General features: G+C 59.6%; 1 protein-coding gene and 1 long non-coding RNA gene across 3 annotated transcripts in view; one reads left to right on the top strand and one right to left on the bottom strand.

The window, feature by feature from the left end:
• The window catches only part of CELSR1 (cadherin EGF LAG seven-pass G-type receptor 1), a 134547-nt gene extending 116635 nt beyond the window's left edge, over window positions 1-17912 (top strand). For both annotated transcript variants that reach the window (XM_074375748.1, XM_074375747.1), the window contains 13 exons: window positions 451-577; window positions 2404-2604; window positions 7460-7634; window positions 9657-9769; window positions 10149-10228; window positions 11640-11766; window positions 12488-12613; window positions 12973-13067; window positions 13321-13424; window positions 13617-13766; window positions 14187-14420; window positions 14746-15007; window positions 15821-17912. In XM_074375748.1, coding sequence (XP_074231849.1) covers window positions 451-577; window positions 2404-2604; window positions 7460-7634; window positions 9657-9769; window positions 10149-10228; window positions 11640-11766; window positions 12488-12613; window positions 12973-13067; window positions 13321-13424; window positions 13617-13766; window positions 14187-14420; window positions 14746-15007; window positions 15821-15845 — 1819 coding nt within the window. In that variant the 3' untranslated portion in view covers window positions 15846-17912. The remainder of the gene's footprint in view (window positions 1-450; window positions 578-2403; window positions 2605-7459; window positions 7635-9656; window positions 9770-10148; window positions 10229-11639; window positions 11767-12487; window positions 12614-12972; window positions 13068-13320; window positions 13425-13616; window positions 13767-14186; window positions 14421-14745; window positions 15008-15820) is intronic.
• LOC141579473 (uncharacterized) lies at window positions 7641-14910 on the bottom strand. Its single transcript, XR_012511004.1, has 5 exons — window positions 14772-14910; window positions 11130-11222; window positions 10035-10829; window positions 8169-8512; window positions 7641-7980 (listed from the first exon to the last, which is right to left on the bottom strand). It is a non-coding gene; the product is annotated as an uncharacterized LOC141579473 (long non-coding RNA).
• Window positions 17913-19849: the final 1937 nt, after the last annotated feature.

The raw sequence follows: 19849 nt of genomic DNA, 5'->3' as shown, positions 1-19849 counted from the left end.
GGGTAATAATTGGGCCCTGCTTCCAGGCAGTGGCTATAAAACATTGTGCAATCCGAAGATGAAAGTGTCAGACGGACGTGAGGTGTTTCTTCTTAAATCATCGAGACTGAAAAGGAGACCAGAGTACAAAGTGGCAATTTTAACAACTGACTAATGTCTCCAACAAAAGGGGCGTGTGGTGGCCTCCGACATCCCATTTAAGCTTTACTGCTGGGTGACTCCTGAAAGGTGAACTTCAGAGGGTGCTTCCGAGAGGGCCCCACCAGCCTCAGAAGGGAAGAAAGGAGGTTCACACGGTCCCAGGGGAGCAGCCAGGGCCGTGGTCCTCACAGCAGTGACAGTGGCACTTGCCTTGGGCCCAGTGAGGATGCTATTGGCCCCCGGCACAGGTGGGAGGGTCCGGGAGACATAGGCCGTGGAGGGAACAGCCTCACCCCCTCTTCTCTGCAGCCTCGGTGGGACTGGAGGGTGGTCGGCCAAGGGCTGTGAGCTGCTGTCCCGAAACCGGACCCACGTCACCTGCCAGTGCAGCCACGCGACCAGCTCAGCCGTGCTGATGGACGTCTCCCGGCGCGAGGTGGGCGCGGCCCCCCGGGCACCCCTGCCTGCCTGGCAATTGTGTCCAGGAACTCCTCCCTCTGGAAACTTAGCCCAGCCCCTAGACCTGCCCCTCAACAAGCTCTGTCTTTCCCTCCAAGCACTCTGAACAAACTGAATCCACAATGAAAAACTGGGTGGCAGGAGGACTGGCCAGAATCTGTTCTGATTTCCATAACAAAACCCCCTTCTGAGGGTTTTCAGAGAGAACAGGTTGTAAATTAAAAACTGATGGCTGTTCCAAACCTCAGACTGAAAAGAAGCTCCTGGAATATACACCTGACCTCAAAGCAGGGTTCTCAGCAGTCTGTTAGCTGCTGCAGTTTCTTCCTCACTTGAAATTTTAAGGAAGAAAAGACAAGGCTGGGAGGAACAAAGGGAGTACCTCCCTTCAGCGCCACACACGCCGCCGGCCCCATAGGACTAGGGAGGCTTGGTCAGGAGGCACCGAGCAGCGGGGCGGCTAATATTTAACCTCGAGCATTTTCAGTGCCTGGGAACACAAGCTGGCCTCGGAGGGCCTCGGATGGACTGGGCGGTGGGGCCCCAAGCAGGGCGAGGTTAGCCTGGGTGGGATCTGCTGCTGTGGGGGCGTGTGCTGGTGTCTAGGAGCCAGACAGAGGCCTGGGGACTTCACCCTATTTTCAAACCTGGGACTTGTCACGGGCAGCCAGGCCATCTTCTTCCCAACCTCCCCCCCCCCCAAGGGGGTGCTCTCCACTAGGCAGTAGCCCAAGTTTCTGCCACATTTTTGAACGGTGAGTCAGCCACAAGTTACTGCTAACGGATGTCAGGGTGACCAGTGCAGAGGGCGTGCCTTTGGGTGCCCGAGACAGCAGAGCTCCCCGGGGCAGGGACAGTTTTGAGCACGTAGCCCCAGGTCCCGGCCTGGAAGGGGTTAATCATTAGAAGTCTCTGTCCATAGAGGGGCAGGACTGGGGGGTCCTCCCATGTCCAGGAAGCCGGACAGCGCCAGGAACAGACTCACAGACAAAGGAAGCTGAAATTCAGGGGGAAGAAATTAAACCAGGGTAGGAACCAAGGCTCCCATGCCCCTGGTGCCCCAAAGCCAGAGGCCTCTGATTAGCCCCCCAAGCCATGAGGGAGTGGGTGATGCTGTGGCTGTGGCCTCTTGCAGCAAAACATAGCCTCCAGGGACACCCGGGTGTGGGAGAGATCCCTGAGCACTCAGTCCCCCGTCCCACCCCACGCCATGATCCCCACGTCCCCCAGGCAGCCCCGCTCACAGTTCTGTGTGAGTTCAGAACAGTCCTTTCCAGAAGTTACCTGAGAACCAGAGCTGCTTGTTCCCCAAATGCCAAAACTCCTCCTGGACGAGCGTCACCTTTTGCGAAAGCACAGGGGAGAGCCGTGGTTTCCGGCAGCTGTGACATCTCTGCCTTTTGTGTGACCTGAGAGTCTATTTGAAGGTCTCTCAGCTCGGAATTTGGGCGGACAGGCTCAGCCTCTCCCGGACAGCAGCATTTAGGTGTGAGGTTTTCTGTTTTTTATTTTATTGTTGTGGCAAAACACACGTTACATAAAATTCATCATCTCAACCATTAAAGGGCATTAAGTATGTTCAGTCTTTGCAAGTGTCACCACCAACATCTCTGGAACTTTTTGTTTATCACTCTAAACTATTCATTGGGTTTCTGTTCTGGGTTTTTGCCACTCTGAGGGCCACGAGGTGGTCGCGCTGGTTCCTGCCCTCAATCATCGATATATTACCGTGTCTTTATTGTGCAAAAGCTCCATCAGAGCCGGCCCTTAGATGTTCTCTGCCTTTAACCTACCCGCCTGCAGCACGGAGAGGTCCTGCCCCTGAAGATCGTCACCTACGCGGCCGTGGCCTTGTCCCTGGCTGCCCTGCTGGTGGCCTTCGTGCTCCTGGCCCTGGTGCGGAGGCTGCGCTCCAACCTGCACGGCATCCACAAGAACCTCATCGTGGCGCTTTTCTTCTCCCAGCTGGTCTTCGTGATCGGAATTGACCAGACGGAAAACCCGGTGAGGCCCCCCCTCTGGCCACGCCTCCCGTTGTGGGCCCGCCCCCTGGCCAGGCCTCCTGCATGGCCCCGCCCCCCTCCGGCCACGCCTCTGGGTGTGGCCCGGCCCCTCCTCCGGCCTCATCCTCCACTTGGCTACGTGGGCGCGCACTCCGGCCAACCTTGCTCCGAAGCTGAAGAAGGGAGGGGCCCGGTGGAGCAGGAGTGCCCTGCTGTTTGACTCCGGTGGGTGTAGCTGGGAGCCTCTGGGAAGCTGAGGACCCAGGCCAAGCACACAGAAATCTCCCTACACCGGAGCCAGGGGCCTCATCGGCCTCCACCCTTACTTTCCTGACCCAGGTGCTAGCGCTTTCGTCATTAATTCAGTCATTTGTGAGACCCCAGAGTCCTGCGAGCTGTCCCTTGAGCCTGAAAATGTCTGTGCCCGGTAAGATCTCCCTGCCCTGCCTTCTTGAGGAGTCACGGCCACACTTTCTGTGAAAGTGCAGGCGCACGCCAGAGAAGGAGCGAGCAGTCTAGGACAGGCCCAGATCTCAGCCAGGTGGTGCTGGTGGGTAGTCAGGGTTGACGAGACAGGGTTGCAGGGTTGCTCGGAGAGAATCGTGGGCCAGAGGAAGACGGGGGAACTTTGATGTTGTCTGGTTAAATATGGGGTGTCTTGCTCAAGCCACGCCAGGTCCTGTGGGCTCATGAGTGTCATGTGGGCTCCTGGGGAGTCACATGGGCTCATGGGGTGTTGCATAGGCTCACGGAAGTTATCGTTATGTGGTTAGATTACATAGCCAATATGATGGACCTCACAGAAAAGCCAAACCAATCTACGGACACGTAAGAAATAATTGGAGTTTAACAAGTTAGTTGGCTATTACTGGGGATGGATGTATATAATCAGTTACAGTCCTGCTCACCCCCCACAAAGTATATTTAAAATGTAGCTCACAAAGGAGTGGGTAGAAATGACTGCAGAGAGGCCTTGGGAGAGATGCTGTGAAGTAGCTTGGCTTCACGGGAGGAGAGGATGAGGTACTGACTGCAGCCAGAGGACGGGCTGGGGATGGGGGCACTTCTATAGGATGTGCAGGATCCCAGCCCCGTGGTTCATAACTCGAAGGGAAGGAGGGAGGGGCTGGCTGGTGGGTAGGGCGAGGTTGCTGGGAAGTGGGACAGGGACCAGCTCTGGCGGGGGAGATGGCGGCCCTGCTGAGATCGCTGGGGAAAAGAAAGGCAAGAGGGTGGAGGGAGATTCGTGGCTTGGTCCCTGGCTGGTAGCAAGCAAGCAATTTCCCATTTTTGCACAGGGATTTTTCCAAATACAAGGGTCACAGCAAGTTGATGGGGTTGAGGGCGGTGGTGCTGGCTCTGTGCCCGAGGATTTACATACACACTTTAGCTCACTGAAATATCCCTGGGGCCCTGGGAGGTGCGGCAGCCTTCTCACAGGCGAGAGAGCCAGGGACCAGAAAGGCTGAGTGCCCAGGGTAGACCGTTCACTGTGTATGAGTTCCTTTGTCCATCACTGACTGATGACCGTAATAGCCCTGGGGAGACATGAGGCCAGCGGACCATCCCATGTGCCTATGTAGTGACTCCAGAAAGTTCAAAGTTGACTCTCGCCTAATCTTGATCTCTCCCATGGGGAGCAATGGGCCCTCAGTGTCTCAGCGGGCTGTTCCAACACCACACCCACCTGCTGTGGACACTGCTGTCATTTCTTTGTTCCTCACACGGTGAGGACTATTGATTGTCAATGTATTAAATCTACCAAATACCCAGATCCTAGAAGCCCGCCCCACCTCTGCCCACAGAGCCCACCCTGCAGACTCGCACGTGGATGCTGGTACATGAATGTCAGGTGGTCAGAGGCGGGCTGAACAGGACCGTCCACTCACCATCCAGTGGGAGGGGCCAGGATCATGTCTGATCATCTGGAGCCCGTGGGGCTGGCCAAGCAGGCAGCACCACCTCTGTTATGTGTGCAGCATTGTGCTGTGGAGAACCATGACCGGTGTGCGTCTTAGGAACAGGACCCTGGCAGCAGGGAAGATGGGTGGGAAAGGTGGAGGAAGGGCGGAGGCAGACAGGATGGCATCTTCCTAGGTCCTGTGGTTGGAGCTGAGGCCAGGACAACGCGCGGCAGGAGAATGGCAGGAGTCTGGCGGGAGTGGGTGTGGAAGGGCGAGGGCGGGAGGAGTGGGCAGTGCCTCGAGTCTCCAGAAGGGTGTGCCACCCGTGAAGTGGAAACTCAGAGTGGTGGGTCTGGGTGAGCCTGGCTACGCCTGTTTCCTGGGGGCCGAGAAAGCACAGGGCTGAGCCTGGGGAGGCAGCCCCCAGGTGACAAGATGTGTCTGTGGGAACGGACAGGCCGGGAGAGCACGGAATAAAAAGACCCAGAGGGCAGTTTCTGTCTGGCCCTTGCACGCTGAGGCTCTTCCTCCCCTTGGTGCAAACGGGGACCCCTCAGACCCCCTCAGGAGAAGGGTGGTAGTTAGAGAGGCAGGGAATCTAGGCAAGCGACCTGGAGGGGGCGTCATGATGACCTTGGCGGCTTGCCGGCCTCGGCAAGGGGAGCCCCTGGCTTGGCGCAGAGGACAGACCCGTGAGCGATCCTCTGGCTCCCGGGGCGGGCGTGCTGCTGCCCCGGCCGCTCCTCTGCACCCCACGGGTTCCGCGCACCTGTCCCTGTGCACAAGTCCTTGTCGCGGCATCAGCCAGGGGAGCTTGGGGTCAGGGGGCTGCCTGACTGGCTGCAAAACCCTTCAAGGGTGCCTTTGAGTGGTCAGAACAGAGGGGACGGAGAGCCCGCAACAGGCCACTCCTTGCAACTGACCCCCGCGTGGGAAACGTGGGGAGGCCGTCCACTGGTTTCAGGCGCCAACTCCGCTGCCGCCACCGCCTGGAAGGAGAGCTCTGCAGCCTCCACGCGCTGGTGAGCACGAAGAAGAGAAGGAATGCAGTGCCCGTAATTCTGGGCTTGGCACCACGCCTGGTTTTGATGGGTTTTCTGTAAACTCACAATCCCATCTCTGGGCAGGTTTTTCATCTCCCAGATTACTGGCAGGTTGAAATGATTGATTGCGCGTTAGCGTTTGTCTTTGTTCTGTTTCTGGAAAAGGTGGTCTGTTCAGTGCAGAAGTCCCTGCATGTACGGCCCCTTCGAATCTTCACATGTTGGTTTCTAACACTTCCCCCCAGAGGTGGTTTTGTGGGCTTACTCTTCACATTATTTAAGGCAGCAACCCAGCCTCCCCGTTCTTCCCTTTGCTAAGCCAGCCGAGCTTTGTACGGGGTCGCGGGGGCTGGTTGGGGGTTCACCCAGCCCGGGTTCGCCCTCTGCCCATCACAAAGACGGGCCCCCGCTTCCTGACCGTTTCCAGCGTCTGAGGGAGAAGGCGCGTCTCCTGTCATAACCTAGGATTCTGCTTTTTCTTCTGCTTGGGACCCTGCTTTGTACTGCATTTGACAAATGTTAAGGCTACAGTGGTTCCCTCCCACAGCTCTGGCTTTTGTTTCTGGAGAGAAAATGGCCCATCCAGGTGGACTTGGCGCCAGGTGGCCCTTGTGTTCCCAGTGCGCCTGGGCTCTGGGGAGCTCCCGTAGGGACGCCGCCTGGCGCCTGAGGAAGAGGCCTCCGTGTGCATCGGGGATGGCCCTCTGTCCCCTGCTCTTGTGTCTGTTGGGGTGGAGGTGTACTTGACACAGACACCGAGACTCTGGGAGGCTGGGCTGATGGGACAGCAGCGAGGATTGGGCAGAAGGTCTCAGGGTGGCGCCCAGATGGGGGTCTGGCCCGGGGTTCTTCCCTCTCCCCTCTGTTCCCCTGCCAGCCCTCCTTCCTAGGACCTGGAGGGGAGCCTGCCCACATGTCCCAGCTGATGGGCCATGTGAGTCCTGGCCAGGGCAGCCTGCCCCTTTCAGGAGGACCAGGTGAGGCCACTGTGGGCCGAGGCAGAACTCTGAAGGTCCATTTCAGAGCGCCTCCAACTGGACTTGGCACTGACGGCCTCAGGCTGGACTCCCCAGATCCCTCAGTGTCCCCAGCATCCCCCCAACACTGCCTTTCTCCCATCCTTGCCCCACCTACGGTGTTCAGGGACTCAGGGCTGGGTCACCAAGGCCCCCAGAGGCCAGGAAGCTGGCTCTCAGCTGCCCTGTGGAGGTTGACCTTCTCCTCCCAGCGCTCATCACATGCCAGACGCACAGCCCCACCCAGCCAAGGACAGAAACAGAACAAACGCTCTCATCCTGTTTCCCTCTGCAGGAGACAGAGGCTCAGTTAAATCAGCACAGACGTGAGGAGCTCGCTCTTACTCGACAGCGAGGTCTCCAAGCATGAGGCTCCTCCCTCCTGCTGGCCGCATCCGCTGGACCTCAGAGACCCACATGAGGGTTGGGTGGTGGGCAGAGGCCACGGTCATGGCTGGGGCCACAGCCTGAGCAGGCTGCCTCCATATTTTTTTTTTAACTTTAAATGAAATGCAAGCACTTAAAAATTTGGAGCCATGACATGAAAATACAATTTTCCAGCCTCTAATGAAAACCCCAGAGGCTCTGCCTACCCCTGATGCCCCGGGTTGTGCTCAGTCATGGTCCCTGGGACCCCTGGGTGCCTCACTCCCTGTCCTCTGTTCCATATCAGGAGCCCAAGATACTGGGACTATGGGCCTTCAGCCACTTCTTGGTGAATCAAATAGTAAAGAACCAGGTCCGCCTCTAGCTTTCTCAGACCTACGTGCCCTCCAATTTGCAAAGTGGCCTGATTTGGCGACTCCCCCTCCCCGCGCCACCTGGCCCTGAGTCCGAGGTGCGGGGCCGTGGTCCCGGTGGGGCCGGCGCTGAGCGGCCGCCTCTCTCCGCAGTTCCTGTGCACGGTGATCGCCATCCTCCTGCACTACGTCTACATGAGCACCTTCGCCTGGACCTTCGTGGAGAGCCTGCACGTCTACCGCATGCTGACCGAGGTGCGCAACATCGACGCAGGGCCCATGAGGTTCTACTACGTCGTGGGCTGGGGCATCCCAGCCATTGTCACAGGTGAGGACGCGTGGAGCAGCCCCGCCGGGTGAGCTGGGACGGGGACCGACCACCACGCAGGGGACCCGGGTGCCACTGCTGACGGGAACCCACGTCAGATAAACCAACAGCCCCGGGCGCTCTGGCCTCCTCTCTCTCATGTCCCCAGCTCGACTGGCCCCCGGCAGAGGCGGGGCATCTGCACGCACAAGTGTGGTCCTCCGTGCCCGCTGAGGGGTGTGTCTCCTGTTGGGTGTGGGGTCCAGGAGGAATGGGTGCAAGTCTGTTCAGGGCTCTGTCTGTGACACCTAACATACAAACACTCCCGTGTCTGCCCACTTCGTGAGGGGGGTGGAATGAACGCCTCCTGCAAAAGAGCCTAAAATGATTCCTGGAACCTCGGCTGGGATGAGGCACTGCAGGGTGCGGCTGCCCTGCCAGGCGGGCTCTCTTGCCACCTCCTTTGTCCTCCCCCAATGTCCCAGGTGCCCTTGGCCTTTCTCTGCCCATGCACACCCATGTGTGTGTGTTGGGGGGCCCCCGTTCCATTCCCACCTTGTGGTCCCCTCGGGCAGCCTCTCCAGATGGCGCTGGACAGAGCAGTTCTCCTCCAGACGCCGTGTGGGTGGGGGCAGCCCTGGTCTCAGGTCATGGGGCCTGTCCCAGCTGGGCCTCTAGGACCCAGGGGACTGGTGGCAGGTCCTCTCAGGCCATTTCCCTATGCGCGTTCCCCAGCCCTCATCTCAGCTTCTGGAGAGCCGAGGCTCACAGGTGTGTGTGTGCACACGGTTGCTCATTCATTCACCCATGGAGGGCTCTTCTGTGCCTCCACAGAGGTTCTAGGCCCAGGGTCAGAGTCCAAGTGAGACGACAAAGCCTGTGCTCTTCGGGAGTCACCCCTGCGGGAAGACGGGCATTAAGTAATGACAAACTTAACTCTTGGCTCATCCACAGACCCTGCCCTGAAGGGTGGGCTCAGCGCTGAAGGAGGGGGGGTGAGACCTGCTGTCATGGGTGGGGTCAGGTCAGGAAGGCTTCCTGGAGGAAGCACCATTTGTGCTGATGGCTACTAGGAACCAGGCTGCCTTGGTGGGGAGTGTGTGTGGAGACCTGACTAGAGTGAGACTGGGCCAGGGTGGAGTGAGGGGTGGGGGTGCCATGTGGGCTGGAGTGTGGCCGTGACCATGTCATGAAAGGCTAGAAGGCCACAGAAGTAGCCATGTCCGTCTCCTGAGGACAGTGGGAAGTCATTGCAAGGTTTTGAGCAGTCGGTAGGGAGACCTGATCTTTTTAGGATTTAAGCAAGGGAGTAGGGGCTGTGGAACAATCCAGACCAGATCAGGAGAGGCCACAGGGAGGAGTGGGCAGCTCCTCTGTCCTAAACAAGGTCAATGTTGGAGGAGCCGCCCCAAACTCCACCTTGACATTTCTGCAAGGACAGGTCCCCCTCTAGCCTGTACCAAGGTTGGAAACCGTGGCTGGGGCTTAGACAATATAGGAGACTCCTCATTTGCATGGCACCTTGCAATGGAGAGCAGTTTCTGGGGTCGCGCGTGTGTCTGGTGTGCGTGGTCTGTGCACGCGTGTGCATGTGGTGGGTGTATGCTCTCAAGGCATTCCTCCCCTGCACCTGGGCTCAGTCGTGGTGGCCCAGCCAGCAGGGCGTCCCCGTCATGCTTTGTGGCTGGTTCTGCCAGGTTCCATCCCCACCCTCCATCTCTCTGGTCCCCTCAGCAGCTCTGGCTCAGTGGGCTCCTGCCTCTGGGGTGAATCCATCAGCAGCTCATGGCTGCCCAGCCATGTGGGCATGGTGGGCCTGTGACTGGCCTCAAGGGGGCCTTTGCTGGGAGAGGACCTGGTTCCGTGTCTTTTCCCGGCTGCTTATCTTGGGCTCCTCACTCTTTCCTCTGGGGGTGATGCTGGGGCCCCGGTCCTACCTGGGGGCTAAGAACGCCCCAGTTGTGGCCACCCCTCCATCAGGCTGGCCTTCGGCAGGGGTCCTCTCTGGGGGGTGGCCCTCACTCTTCCCCTCTTGTGGTCCAGGACTCGCGGTGGGCCTGGACCCCCAGGGCTACGGAAACCCAGACTTCTGCTGGCTGTCTCTTCACGACACCCTGATCTGGAGCTTTGCAGGGCCCATCGGAACAGTTATAATTGTGAGTGTCGGAGTTCCCCAGAACCTGGGTTCTCAGGGACGTGGGAAGCCGGTGCCCCTCAGGCAAATGGTGTTGGGGTCTGGGTCACGGCTCCCCTGAGCACCTGGACGGAACAGGAGCAGCCGATCTCACAGTGATGAAGCCTCGTCCTCAGACCTGGGGGTTCCGGGATTTGGTCCTTATCCACGCCCACTGTGAGACGGCTCTGCCCACCCCCAGCAGCAGCGTCCACCCCCAGGGCCCCAAGGCCTCATCCTACATGCACCTCTGAGATGGGGGCTGAAGACCCGCAGGAGCGCTTGGCTTTTGAAGATCTGTTGTGACAATACAGTTGCACCAACCACCTGACTTTGGGTTTTTCTGTTTGTTTTTTTTTCAGGTCAACACAGTCATTTTTGTCCTGTCTGCAAAGGTTTCCTGCCAAAGGAAGCGCCATTATTATGAAAGAAAACGGGTCGTGTAAGTTGGTGCTAAACCCGGCCGGTGGGTGGGACCTGACAAGGAGCCAGCCCCACCCAAGACCCCCTCAGGTCTGGGTCACACGCCCGGCAGGCCCCATGAAAGTGCCCGTCACCCTGCGGGCAGCTGCTGGCCTCCAGGCTGTCCTGGGGGTACTGGAAGCCACGTCTGGACATGTCTGGGCTGTGCTGAGCGGTGTCTGGAGCTGAGATGGACGTTGGGGAGGAAAGGGAGGGAGGCTGACCACAGGGGGACGGGGCAGTTGGCCGGGGTGGCAGCCTGGACCAGGGAGGAGGTGTGTTCGGATCCCAGAGATGTTTAGGATGTAGGAGCCACAGGGTTTGGTGGCTGAGGAGAGAAGGGGTTAGCGATGATGCTGGGCTCTGTCCTTGGCTGGGACAGGAGGAGGGGACAATGACAGCTGGGTGGTGGGGGTGCCAGGGTGCCTGGACACTCTGGAGTCAGACAGGGTGGGGGTGGGGGGATGGAACTTCCTGGGTTGGTGGTGATGTGATGCTGGGGCCGCTGGAGTGGAGGAGCTGGTCCAGCGAGAGGGAGCAGCATGAGAGAGTGGGGGCCCAGTGGAGGGGACCCCCCAGTGCTGTTGGGAGAGGAAAGGGGAAGCAGTCAGGGCAGCGGTGGTAGATTGCAGCATGGAGTCCAGGAGCCACGACAGGGCCAGGGAGGACAGGGCGTCTACCGGGCTGGGTGACCGAGCTGGGGGAGGGACGGAAAGGAAGGATGCATGAGGAGGGCCTTGGGGGCAGCAGGGGGTGCCGGGCTGCCCAGCCCACACAGGAGCAAAGAGTCTGAAATGGCTATGCAGGGACAGAGACAAGCAGGGGACACGGGGTGGGGCCTGGCCTGGTCATGGTCTCTCTGTCCTCCCCGACACACTCACCTTTCTGAGCACGTGACTCAACGTGAACACTTGCAGTCCCCTGCATGACCCCACCAGGGATGCCCATCGCCGTCTCTCTTACGGCCGGGGAGACTGAGGCAGAGAGCGGGAAGCACCTGCTAGGAGCCTGCACGGCGGGCCGGACCCCTCATCCCCTACCCCCGACCTCTCTGGGCTCACGGAAACGCGTGTGGCTGTGCACTAGGCTCCCCGTGTCTCCCAGGGCCACACTCCGGGCTCGCTGTGGACGCAGCCCGTGAAGCTCTCCTGGCTCACAGTTTCTTATTTATCTATTTGCCTTTTAATTTCCTGCCTGCCTTCCACCTGCCCACTAACGTAGGCGTCTTCTGTCTTTTCCCCTTTGCGAGCCCATGGCTGCCTTGTGGTAAATGCTTGGAAAGAGTTTGGGAGGAAAAAAGGGAGAGTAATGGACGGATGGAGGGGTGGGAGGGTCGAGGGGAGGGAGGAGGGCGGTGCAGTCACACGGTCTCCCCCCCGCTTCCCCTCCAGCTCCCTGCTGCGGACGGCCTTCCTCCTGCTGCTGCTCATCGGCGCCACCTGGCTGCTGGGGCTGCTGGCTGTGAACAGCGACGTGCTCACCTTCCACTACCTCTTCGCCATCTTCAGCTGCTTACAGGTGGGGGGCTGTCGTGGTCACTCGGAGGGGCCTCTCTTGGGCCATCCCTGGTGAGGTCATGGGCCACCTGAGCTTCCTGTCTGAAATGCCCCAACCCTGAGTGGCCCCGAGGGGGTCCCCAGGGAGATCCTTGACCCAGCGTCTAGGCTGTGTCCTCACTCTTGGACAATCAGGACTGCACCGTGGATGTGGTTCCTATGTAGCCACATGTGTTAGGGGTCATGGCAAAGCCTTGTGGTCCTGCCACCAGAAAGGAGGCTGTTTGTTCAAACACAGCTCTGTCCCGAGCCCTCCCAGGGACCCTGTTCCATGGTCCTCCTGTGTCTGTCAAGACACAGTCCTCTGCCCAGCAGCGCAGGGCCTTACCCCTCCTAGGCCGGCGTAAATCCCGCTGTGTCCCCAGGGAGGGTGCTGGTCATTTACCATCCACACCGAGGGCTTCCCAGGACCCTGATTAATGATGGAACACTGGGGACCCAGATCGCCTGAGGGCAGGGGCCTGGGAGGAGGCCCTCTGGCTGCCCTGACCAGGCTCCCCACCGCGGGACATTGGAAGCCCCTGGGACGGGGATGCCGGGCGTGGGCCGTGGTGGGTGTCTCTCCTTGGCCAGGCCTGTGCTGGTGAGCTGTCCTGGGACAGGCAGGCGCACAGTGTGGCAGCAGCAGGGCCCTGGCTCCTCTCCCGAGGCCGAGCCTGGCGCTGACCTGGCCTCCCCTCCAGGGCCTCGCCGTCCTCTTGCTCCACTGCGTGCTCAGCAGGGAGGTCCGGAAGCACCTGAAGGGCGTGCTTGCTGGGAAGAAGTCGTACCTGGATGACTCGGCCACCACAAGGGCCACCCTGCTGACGGTAGGACGTGCCCTGGGGCCTGGGGCCGGGTCCGTGGGGGTGTCTGGACCAGTATTAGAGCAGCTCTGAGGCTTCACGTCCCCTACAAAGGTGCATTCCAGTCCCAGACCCATCCCTGGAGCGTGGCAGCTGCCTTCCCTGCAGCCCCGGGAGCGAGCGGAGTCCCCTGGGTGGGGTCTGTCCTGGTTGTAGCCCCTCTTCCCTCGCAGCCAGCAGGGACCCCGGCCAGAAGCAGGGCTCCTGTGCTCTGCACCCGCTGGGGCAATCAGGGTGCTGCTCTGGGGCTGGTCGTGGGGATCGAGCCGTCCTCTGTGCCCTGGTGGCCTCTGCTCAGCAGTAACCTGCCCCCTTCCCCCCAGCGCTCCCTCAACTGCAACAACACCTACGGCGAGGAGCCTGCCATGTTCCGCACAGCGCTGGGCGAGTCCACCGCCTCCCTGGACAGCACCGTCAGGTCAGGCTGGGGCCGGGCACCCCTGCTGTGGTCATGGGGCTGGGGGGGGGGGGCCAGCTTTCAGAGGAAATGCAGGCTTCACCACCTCTGCCCTGAGCCGTGTGTTCATGCATGTTTACCTGTGTGCCCGGGGAGTCTTGTGGCAGAGGATCTCCCAGAGCCCCATGTGGCTGCCATGGCACACGCAGGGGGTGCTGGGCGATGTTGGGGGGCCCCGTGCTGTGGTGCTGAGCTGCCCTTCTACTCTCGCTAGGGACGAAGGTGGCCAGAAACTCAGCGTGTCCTCTGGGCCAGCGCGGGGAGGCCACGGGGAGCCAGATTCGGCCTTTGTCCCCAGGAGCAGCAAGAAGCCCCACGGTATGTGTCCCTTTGGGGGTGGTCTCCTTGGGGCGGGGGGCATGGTGAGAGCTCCCTGCCTCTCATCTGGCCTGGGGCACCTCCCTGTCATCGGAGAGCAGAGGGTTGCCGGGACCACTCCCCCCGTTGCCTGGGGCCCAGGTGGCTCCGCTCTGCCCCCGCTGAGCCCCGTCCATCCTGTCCACCCTGCAGGCCACGATTCAGACTCGGATAGTGAGCTGTCCCTGGATGAGCAGAGCAGCTCGTACGCCTCCTCACACTCGTCTGACAGTGAGGACGATGGGGTAGAGGCTGAGGACAAGTGGGACCCGGCCCGGGGCCCCGTCCACAGCACCCCCAAAGGTGAGTGAGCCTGTCACAGGGGCAGCCTGGCCTGCGTCCCGGACAGAGCTGCAGCAGCACAGCGCCCCCTGCTCACCATCCACGAGCGGAGGCAGCATCCTGGGGTGGCCCTGCGGGGACCCTCACGGCAAGGACTCCAGGAAGCCGACCTCCCCTGCTGCAGGGAGCATGAGGCTCCCGGGTGTTGGGGTGCAGCAGGGCTCTGCAGCCTGAGATCCCAGGCCCGGACCTTCCCTCTCTGAGCTTTGGGGTCTCTACCTGGAGGGTGTGGCCCTGCCAGCCCTGCAGGTCGGGTAGTGCAGGGTCTGCTTCCCTCAGGATACACGGCCCCCACCCCAAACACAACAGGGAGCCTCTTCGGGGGCAAAGCTCCCAGAGGGCGGCCCTCCCTGCTTGTTGAGGGTCACTCTTGTGCCTCAGTGGACGCTGCGGCCAACCACATCCCGGCTGGCTGGCCCGAAGAGACCCTGGCTGGGAGCGACAGTGAGGAGCCAGGCGAGCAGCCGTGCCTGAAGGTGGAGACCAAGGTCAGCGTAGAGCTGCACCTGGACCCGCAGGGCAACCACTGCAGCGAGCGTGTTCCAGAGCGGGAGAGTGGGGGCCCACCCAAGGCCACAGGCGCACCGCCCAGCCAGCCCCCCGAGCAAAGAAAAGGTGCCCAGGGCCCACTGCCCCCCGGGAAGCTGGGGGACCAGGAAGCCCCTGATCTGGGAAGAGAGGGACGGAGGTGGGGATGAGGGACAGGGACGGCGTAGGTGGGGCGGAGCGGGCCGCGCAAGACAGGGGGTGGGGTCCGTGGGGCACTGGGGTGGCGCCCGGCAGGGCAGAGGTGGCTGTGGGCTGGCCGCCTTGGCTGAGACCCAAGAAGGGAAGACCAGCAGCAGAGACCCCATCTCCGCAGGGACCGTCCCTCCCTGAGTCCACTGCGCCCGGCAGCAGCAGCCTGGCTGTGACCTTCTCCATCTGCCCTTCCCACCAGGGATCTTGAAAAACAAAGTCACCTACCCGCCACCACTGACAGAGAAGACACTGAAGTCCCGGCTCCGGGAGAAGCTGGCCGAGTGTGAGCAGAGCCCCGCATCCTCGAGGTCGTCCTCGCTGGGCTCCAGCGATGGGATCCGTGCCCCCGACGGCACCATCACCATCAAGACGCCATGCCGGGAGCCGGGGCGCGAGCACCTCAACGGGGTGGCCATGAACGTGCGGGCTGGGAGCGCCCAGGCCCGCGGCTCCGGCTCTGAGTGAGTAGCCTGGGCCTCAGCAGGAGGGGCATGGGGGCGGCACCCAGCCAGCCTCCCCTCTGTCCCCAGTCCAGAGGACAGGCACCCAGTCCAAAGGGGCTGTGGGCAGGGCCTGAGCACAGAGTGGGGCCCAGGCAGGTGGCCCAGGGCTGCGGTGGGCTCCCACCCAGGAGAGGGCCTCTGCTTCGGGTCAGACTCCTGTCCCAGGGGCTAAATCAACCAGAGCCCTAAGTCCGGTCCAGCCCTGAAATTCTGGGACTTAAGACCACATGGGACCAAGCATTTTATACCTATCGTTTCCTTGGCCCGTGGTCATTACTGCCCCAGGACTGAGGCTCGGGTTGCCCCGCCAGAGACGTGGGGCTGGGATCCGGCTCCCGACACGCCTGCTGATCCCCACGGCTCCACCCTCTTACAGACAGACGTCCAGGGGAGGCGCAAAGACTGGGAGCCAGGCCTCCTAGAACAGCCTTCCTAAAACGTAGAGGAGGAGTTTGGTTGCTCATCTTGATCCTCCGTGTCTCGTGGGGGACGTGCAGATGGGCCTGGCCCTCCAGGTGGCCCTGGTTGTCAGGGTACAAGCTCGACCCCTGCCCTGCCTGCCAGTGTGGCTGTGTCCACACGTGAGCTTGCCCTCCATGGAGCCTCCAGGCATCTCCTGTCCCCCGAGTTGGGGGCTCTGCCCTCTGCCCCTTGAGTGGGGGGGTCCTGCCCCTGCACGACCTTGGACCCAGCCCAGCTGCTGGCTGCACAGGTGGCAGGGGCTGCCCTCACTGACCCTCCGCCTGCCTGATGGCTTCTTCCCACGCACAGAGGCAGTAATGAAACTTCAATCTGAACCGTCAGGAAACCGTGAGACAAGCACGTCACCTCCACCCAGGCCTCTGTGCTGTCGTCAAGCCCTTGGACTTAGGAGCCTGAGGGGCCCCTGCCCTTTCAGTGAAGCAGGCTCTGGTGGCGTGGGCTCCCACCGTGGCAGCCTCATGACTGGCATGACTGAAGGTCCAGATGTGAAGCCCTGAGTGGCCCCAGGGCCCAGGGCCCACTAGGCCCCATGACAGGTGTCAAAGGCCATGGGAGGTGTGGACTCCCAAGCCAGCACAGCTCAATCCTCAGACTGCAGACAGAGCCAGAACTGCACGCTGTCCTCGCTGGGACAGGGCCCAGCAGGGACAGGACCCAGCACAAGAGCGGCCTTGAGAGGAAGCGCCAGGCCGGCTTGCCAGGACCCAGGGCCACGGGCACAGACCGGAGACGGAGGTCCGCTGCCTGTGCAGGCACCTCACTGCATGCAGGTCCGGGGCCGGCAGCTCCACCTCTGCAAAGGCGGCCCTTGTCTGAAAGCAAATCCCCTTCCTTTGTTGAAAAGCTGTAGATACTTCTGTATATTTGTATGGAACTTTGAAAAGGCGAAAAGCTCTGTATATTTTGTGTTTGTACTGACTCTGCTGATCCTGGGAGATCCCTGGGCTGATCGCTCGCTATTTTTTATACGAGGAAGCTTGCACAGTTGGCCTTGAGTCTGGCCCGCATTAACGCAACTGGTGTCCAGCAGATGAGAGGCGGGAAATGCACGGGGCTGAGTGAGGTTGAAACTAAGTCGCTGGACAGAGGCTCCTGTGCCACTGAGCCAGGAGCCCGTGGGCACCACGTGTGGCTGTCTGAAGCACAGCCCATTTGCTTCAGAGATGCTTGGCCTCTGCTCCCGTCTACCTGGCGGGTGTGCTCCGAGACAGGCGGTCTGGGACCGGGCAGGACTCATGGAGCTCTGCTGCGGTCAGCGCAGGACGCAGGTGCATCCCAACACCCGCCCCCCCCCCCAAGCGGGCCTCACTCCGGGCCCTGCAGGGCCGCCTGGCCCCCTTCCCGGTCGGTGGTACTGCAGGTGGGGAATTCCTTTGTGCCGCAGCTCCTGTTCGTGGTAGGGTTTTACAGTGTTCACACGTTCCCGATTCAGACGGAGGTATGAGGTCTTCCAGGATGTCACATTCCTTCCTGCCAATTTTCTAGCTCTTTGAGACTCTGGGGATCTCCAGGCAGGCAGGGGTCCCACCTCCAGAGTCTGACCAATTACTTCATTTTGCTTCAAATGGCCAATTGTGTGAAGGGACAAAGCCACAGCCACGCTGTTCAATGGTTACCAAGCTGTTTTTTGGAAACTCACACCAAGGACTGGCTGTGACCGTCCCTCTGTGGGCAGTTGGCACAGCGTGGCCTGAGGGGCTGTGGAGCGGGGCCCAGAGTTATTCAGACACGTTTTAGTTTCAGTGTTTCTTTCGTTCTTCAGTCAGGCACCCAAATAAATGATCAGCACAGCTGCTTCCAAATATGAGAAACCGTAAGTCAGGATGGGAACCAAGCGACGTGCAAAGATTCCACACCGTGCTTTCTGATGCAGGTGTGCGTGCTGCCAGGGACTGAGGGCACTACCTTGTGACGCTGGTCTAAGGCCACACGCTTCGCACACACGAAATGGGATCCCAGAGCCCTCGCACCTGAATGAATTATAAATGTGCCTTAGCAGGTGACCGGCCTTTTGAAGATACAAAGTAATAGTGCCTTCCAGGGTTTACCGCTGAGGAGATGCTTTCTAAGTTGGAAGGTGGTCATCTCTTTGAGTCTTTGACCCTTCCACATTCGTATCAGCCTTTATTCTTTTGCAACTGGGTTTTGCCCCTTGAGGTGCATTTAGTTTTTTAATTTGATCAGACCTGTTACCAAAAAACAATTGTCATTTTTATTAAGACAGGAAAAATGTAAACCTATTTTTGTGACTTGAGAGAGAGCTACTAGACACTGGAGGGTTTTTTTTTAAACAAATGTGTATTTATTAATGTTCAGAACACTGGAATCACAACACAAATGAGAAGAGAGTCTACAATAAATTAAGATTTTTGAATTTGTACTAAGGCTGTGCTGATTCTCTAGCCCCGCCCCCCCCACAAGGCAGCCGTGGGAAAGGGACCGTGCACAGGATGCCGGCGACCAGCCTGGGGGAGCTGGGATCATTCTGGAACTTTCTGTTCTTTCTCCCTCGGACCTGCAACAGTCGGGGTGAGCAGGCCCTATCGGGGGTTTTCTGAAACCTTGAAGTTTACTTCTTTCACTCAGTTTGGGGAATTTGTAGCCAGCATTTAATTCTTTTTTCCTGCACCGATGTCTCTTCCCTGTCCTCCTGAGGCTCCAGGGACACGAACGTTAGCCCTTTTGAGATTGTTCTGGTTCCCGAGGCTTTGTCCATCTGTTTCCATTCTTCTCTCTGTTCTTCAGATTTGACCATTTCCGGTGATCAGTTTTCAAGTTCACTGATTCTTTCCTCAATTTTCTCTATCCGGTATTAAGCCCCATCCAGTGATTTTTTTTTTTCCTAACTTCAAATACTGTGAGTTCTAAAATTTCCATTTGGTTCCTTTATATCATTTTTATTTCTCTGCTGAAGACTTCTAGTTTTCCATGAATTTCAAGTGTTTACCTCACAGAACATGACTATAACAGCTGCTTTAAATTCTTTGATAATTTGGACATCTGGGTCATCTTGGGGCTGAATCTGTTTTCTTTTCTCTCGGCATTTTCCTGGTTCTTTGAATGCTGACTGATTTCAAGGATCAAACTGAATCCTCGATGGATGTTTTGGATGTTACGCTGGGAGACTCTGGGGCCTGCTGAGAGCCCCAGCAGGTGTTGCTTCTTGCCTGTTTTATCAGGCGGTCAGCCCAGTTACATTCAGACCACAAGCTCTGTCTCACCTTCTGTGAGCCATGACTTTGCTGTGCTGCCCTGGTTCCACCCTGCAGACCTGCTGCTCGGCGAGTCTGGGACTCGGGGCACTTTATGTCATAGCCCTGCTCACAGAGCCTCTGATGTGCTGTTTGGGGTCTGTTCCGTACACCCACGATGCGGGCGAGTGGCACTGGCAGCTCACGTGGAAGCTGGGGTCCACCTCGCCGCTGTCTCCCCCCTGGGATTTGCCTTCAACACTCCAACTTCTGGGGCCCCTTCTCTTGGCTCCTCTGTCCAGGAAGACAGGTTTCTCCCAGAGTTCTAGCCACCTGCACCACCTCACACTTCCACCCAACTGGGGCACCTTTGAGGAAAATTAAGGGAGCAAAAACAGTGGTGGTCCCCACACTGTTCAGCCCCCAGGGCCCCTCCTTTCAGGCCTCTTGGAGCCCTTGCCCCAGTGTGGCCACACAGCTCCAGAGATGGGGCCAGCCTTGGGTCAAGTCTAGGAAGGAAAAAAAAAAACCACCCACAAACACCCCACCCCCAAAGGCCATTCTTCAGGTTTTGCTTCCAACGCAGTCCACCTGCTAGCGGTCACCGCGCACAGCGCTCAGGCGTGGCCGTGAGCAAATACGTCTCCCTCGACCCAGAAGCAGCGCAGCCCCCGGCGGAGGGGAGCAGGCGCACCTGTCCGGCCTGGCGGTCCTCCCGGGGACACAGGTAATTGCACTCAACACCAACCTCGGACACGGCCGCTCTGGGACCTCCCGGGATTAAGACAAAAACACAGGTGTGAACACGGAATGTCTAAACATCGTCCAGGCCACAAAAATATCCAAACTGCCCCCAACCCCGCTGCAGGTGTAACGGCTCCTTCACATCACAGCTGCAGCCTCGCTCCGGGCCCCCTCCCTCTAGACGAGGTTTGCTAAGACACCCGAGAGGGTGGGGGGATCGGGGGGGTGCGGAGGGTGGGGAAGACTTCCTGGGACGTGGACATAAGGCAGCTGGAGCCCAAGGGGACAGAAGACAAGCCCCAGGGGGTTGACACCGACTCAGGGCCTCGGGCTAGAGCCTTCTGGGTGTGAAGGCGAGCAGCTCTGGGCTCTCGCTGCAACG

This window comes from Camelus bactrianus, chromosome 12 (assembly GCF_048773025.1).
Source record: "Camelus bactrianus isolate YW-2024 breed Bactrian camel chromosome 12, ASM4877302v1, whole genome shotgun sequence".
NCBI classification, from domain to species: domain Eukaryota; kingdom Metazoa; phylum Chordata; class Mammalia; order Artiodactyla; family Camelidae; genus Camelus; species Camelus bactrianus.
Note: the sequence above shows the minus strand (reverse complement) of the source record. Positions and strands in the feature narration are given on the sequence as shown.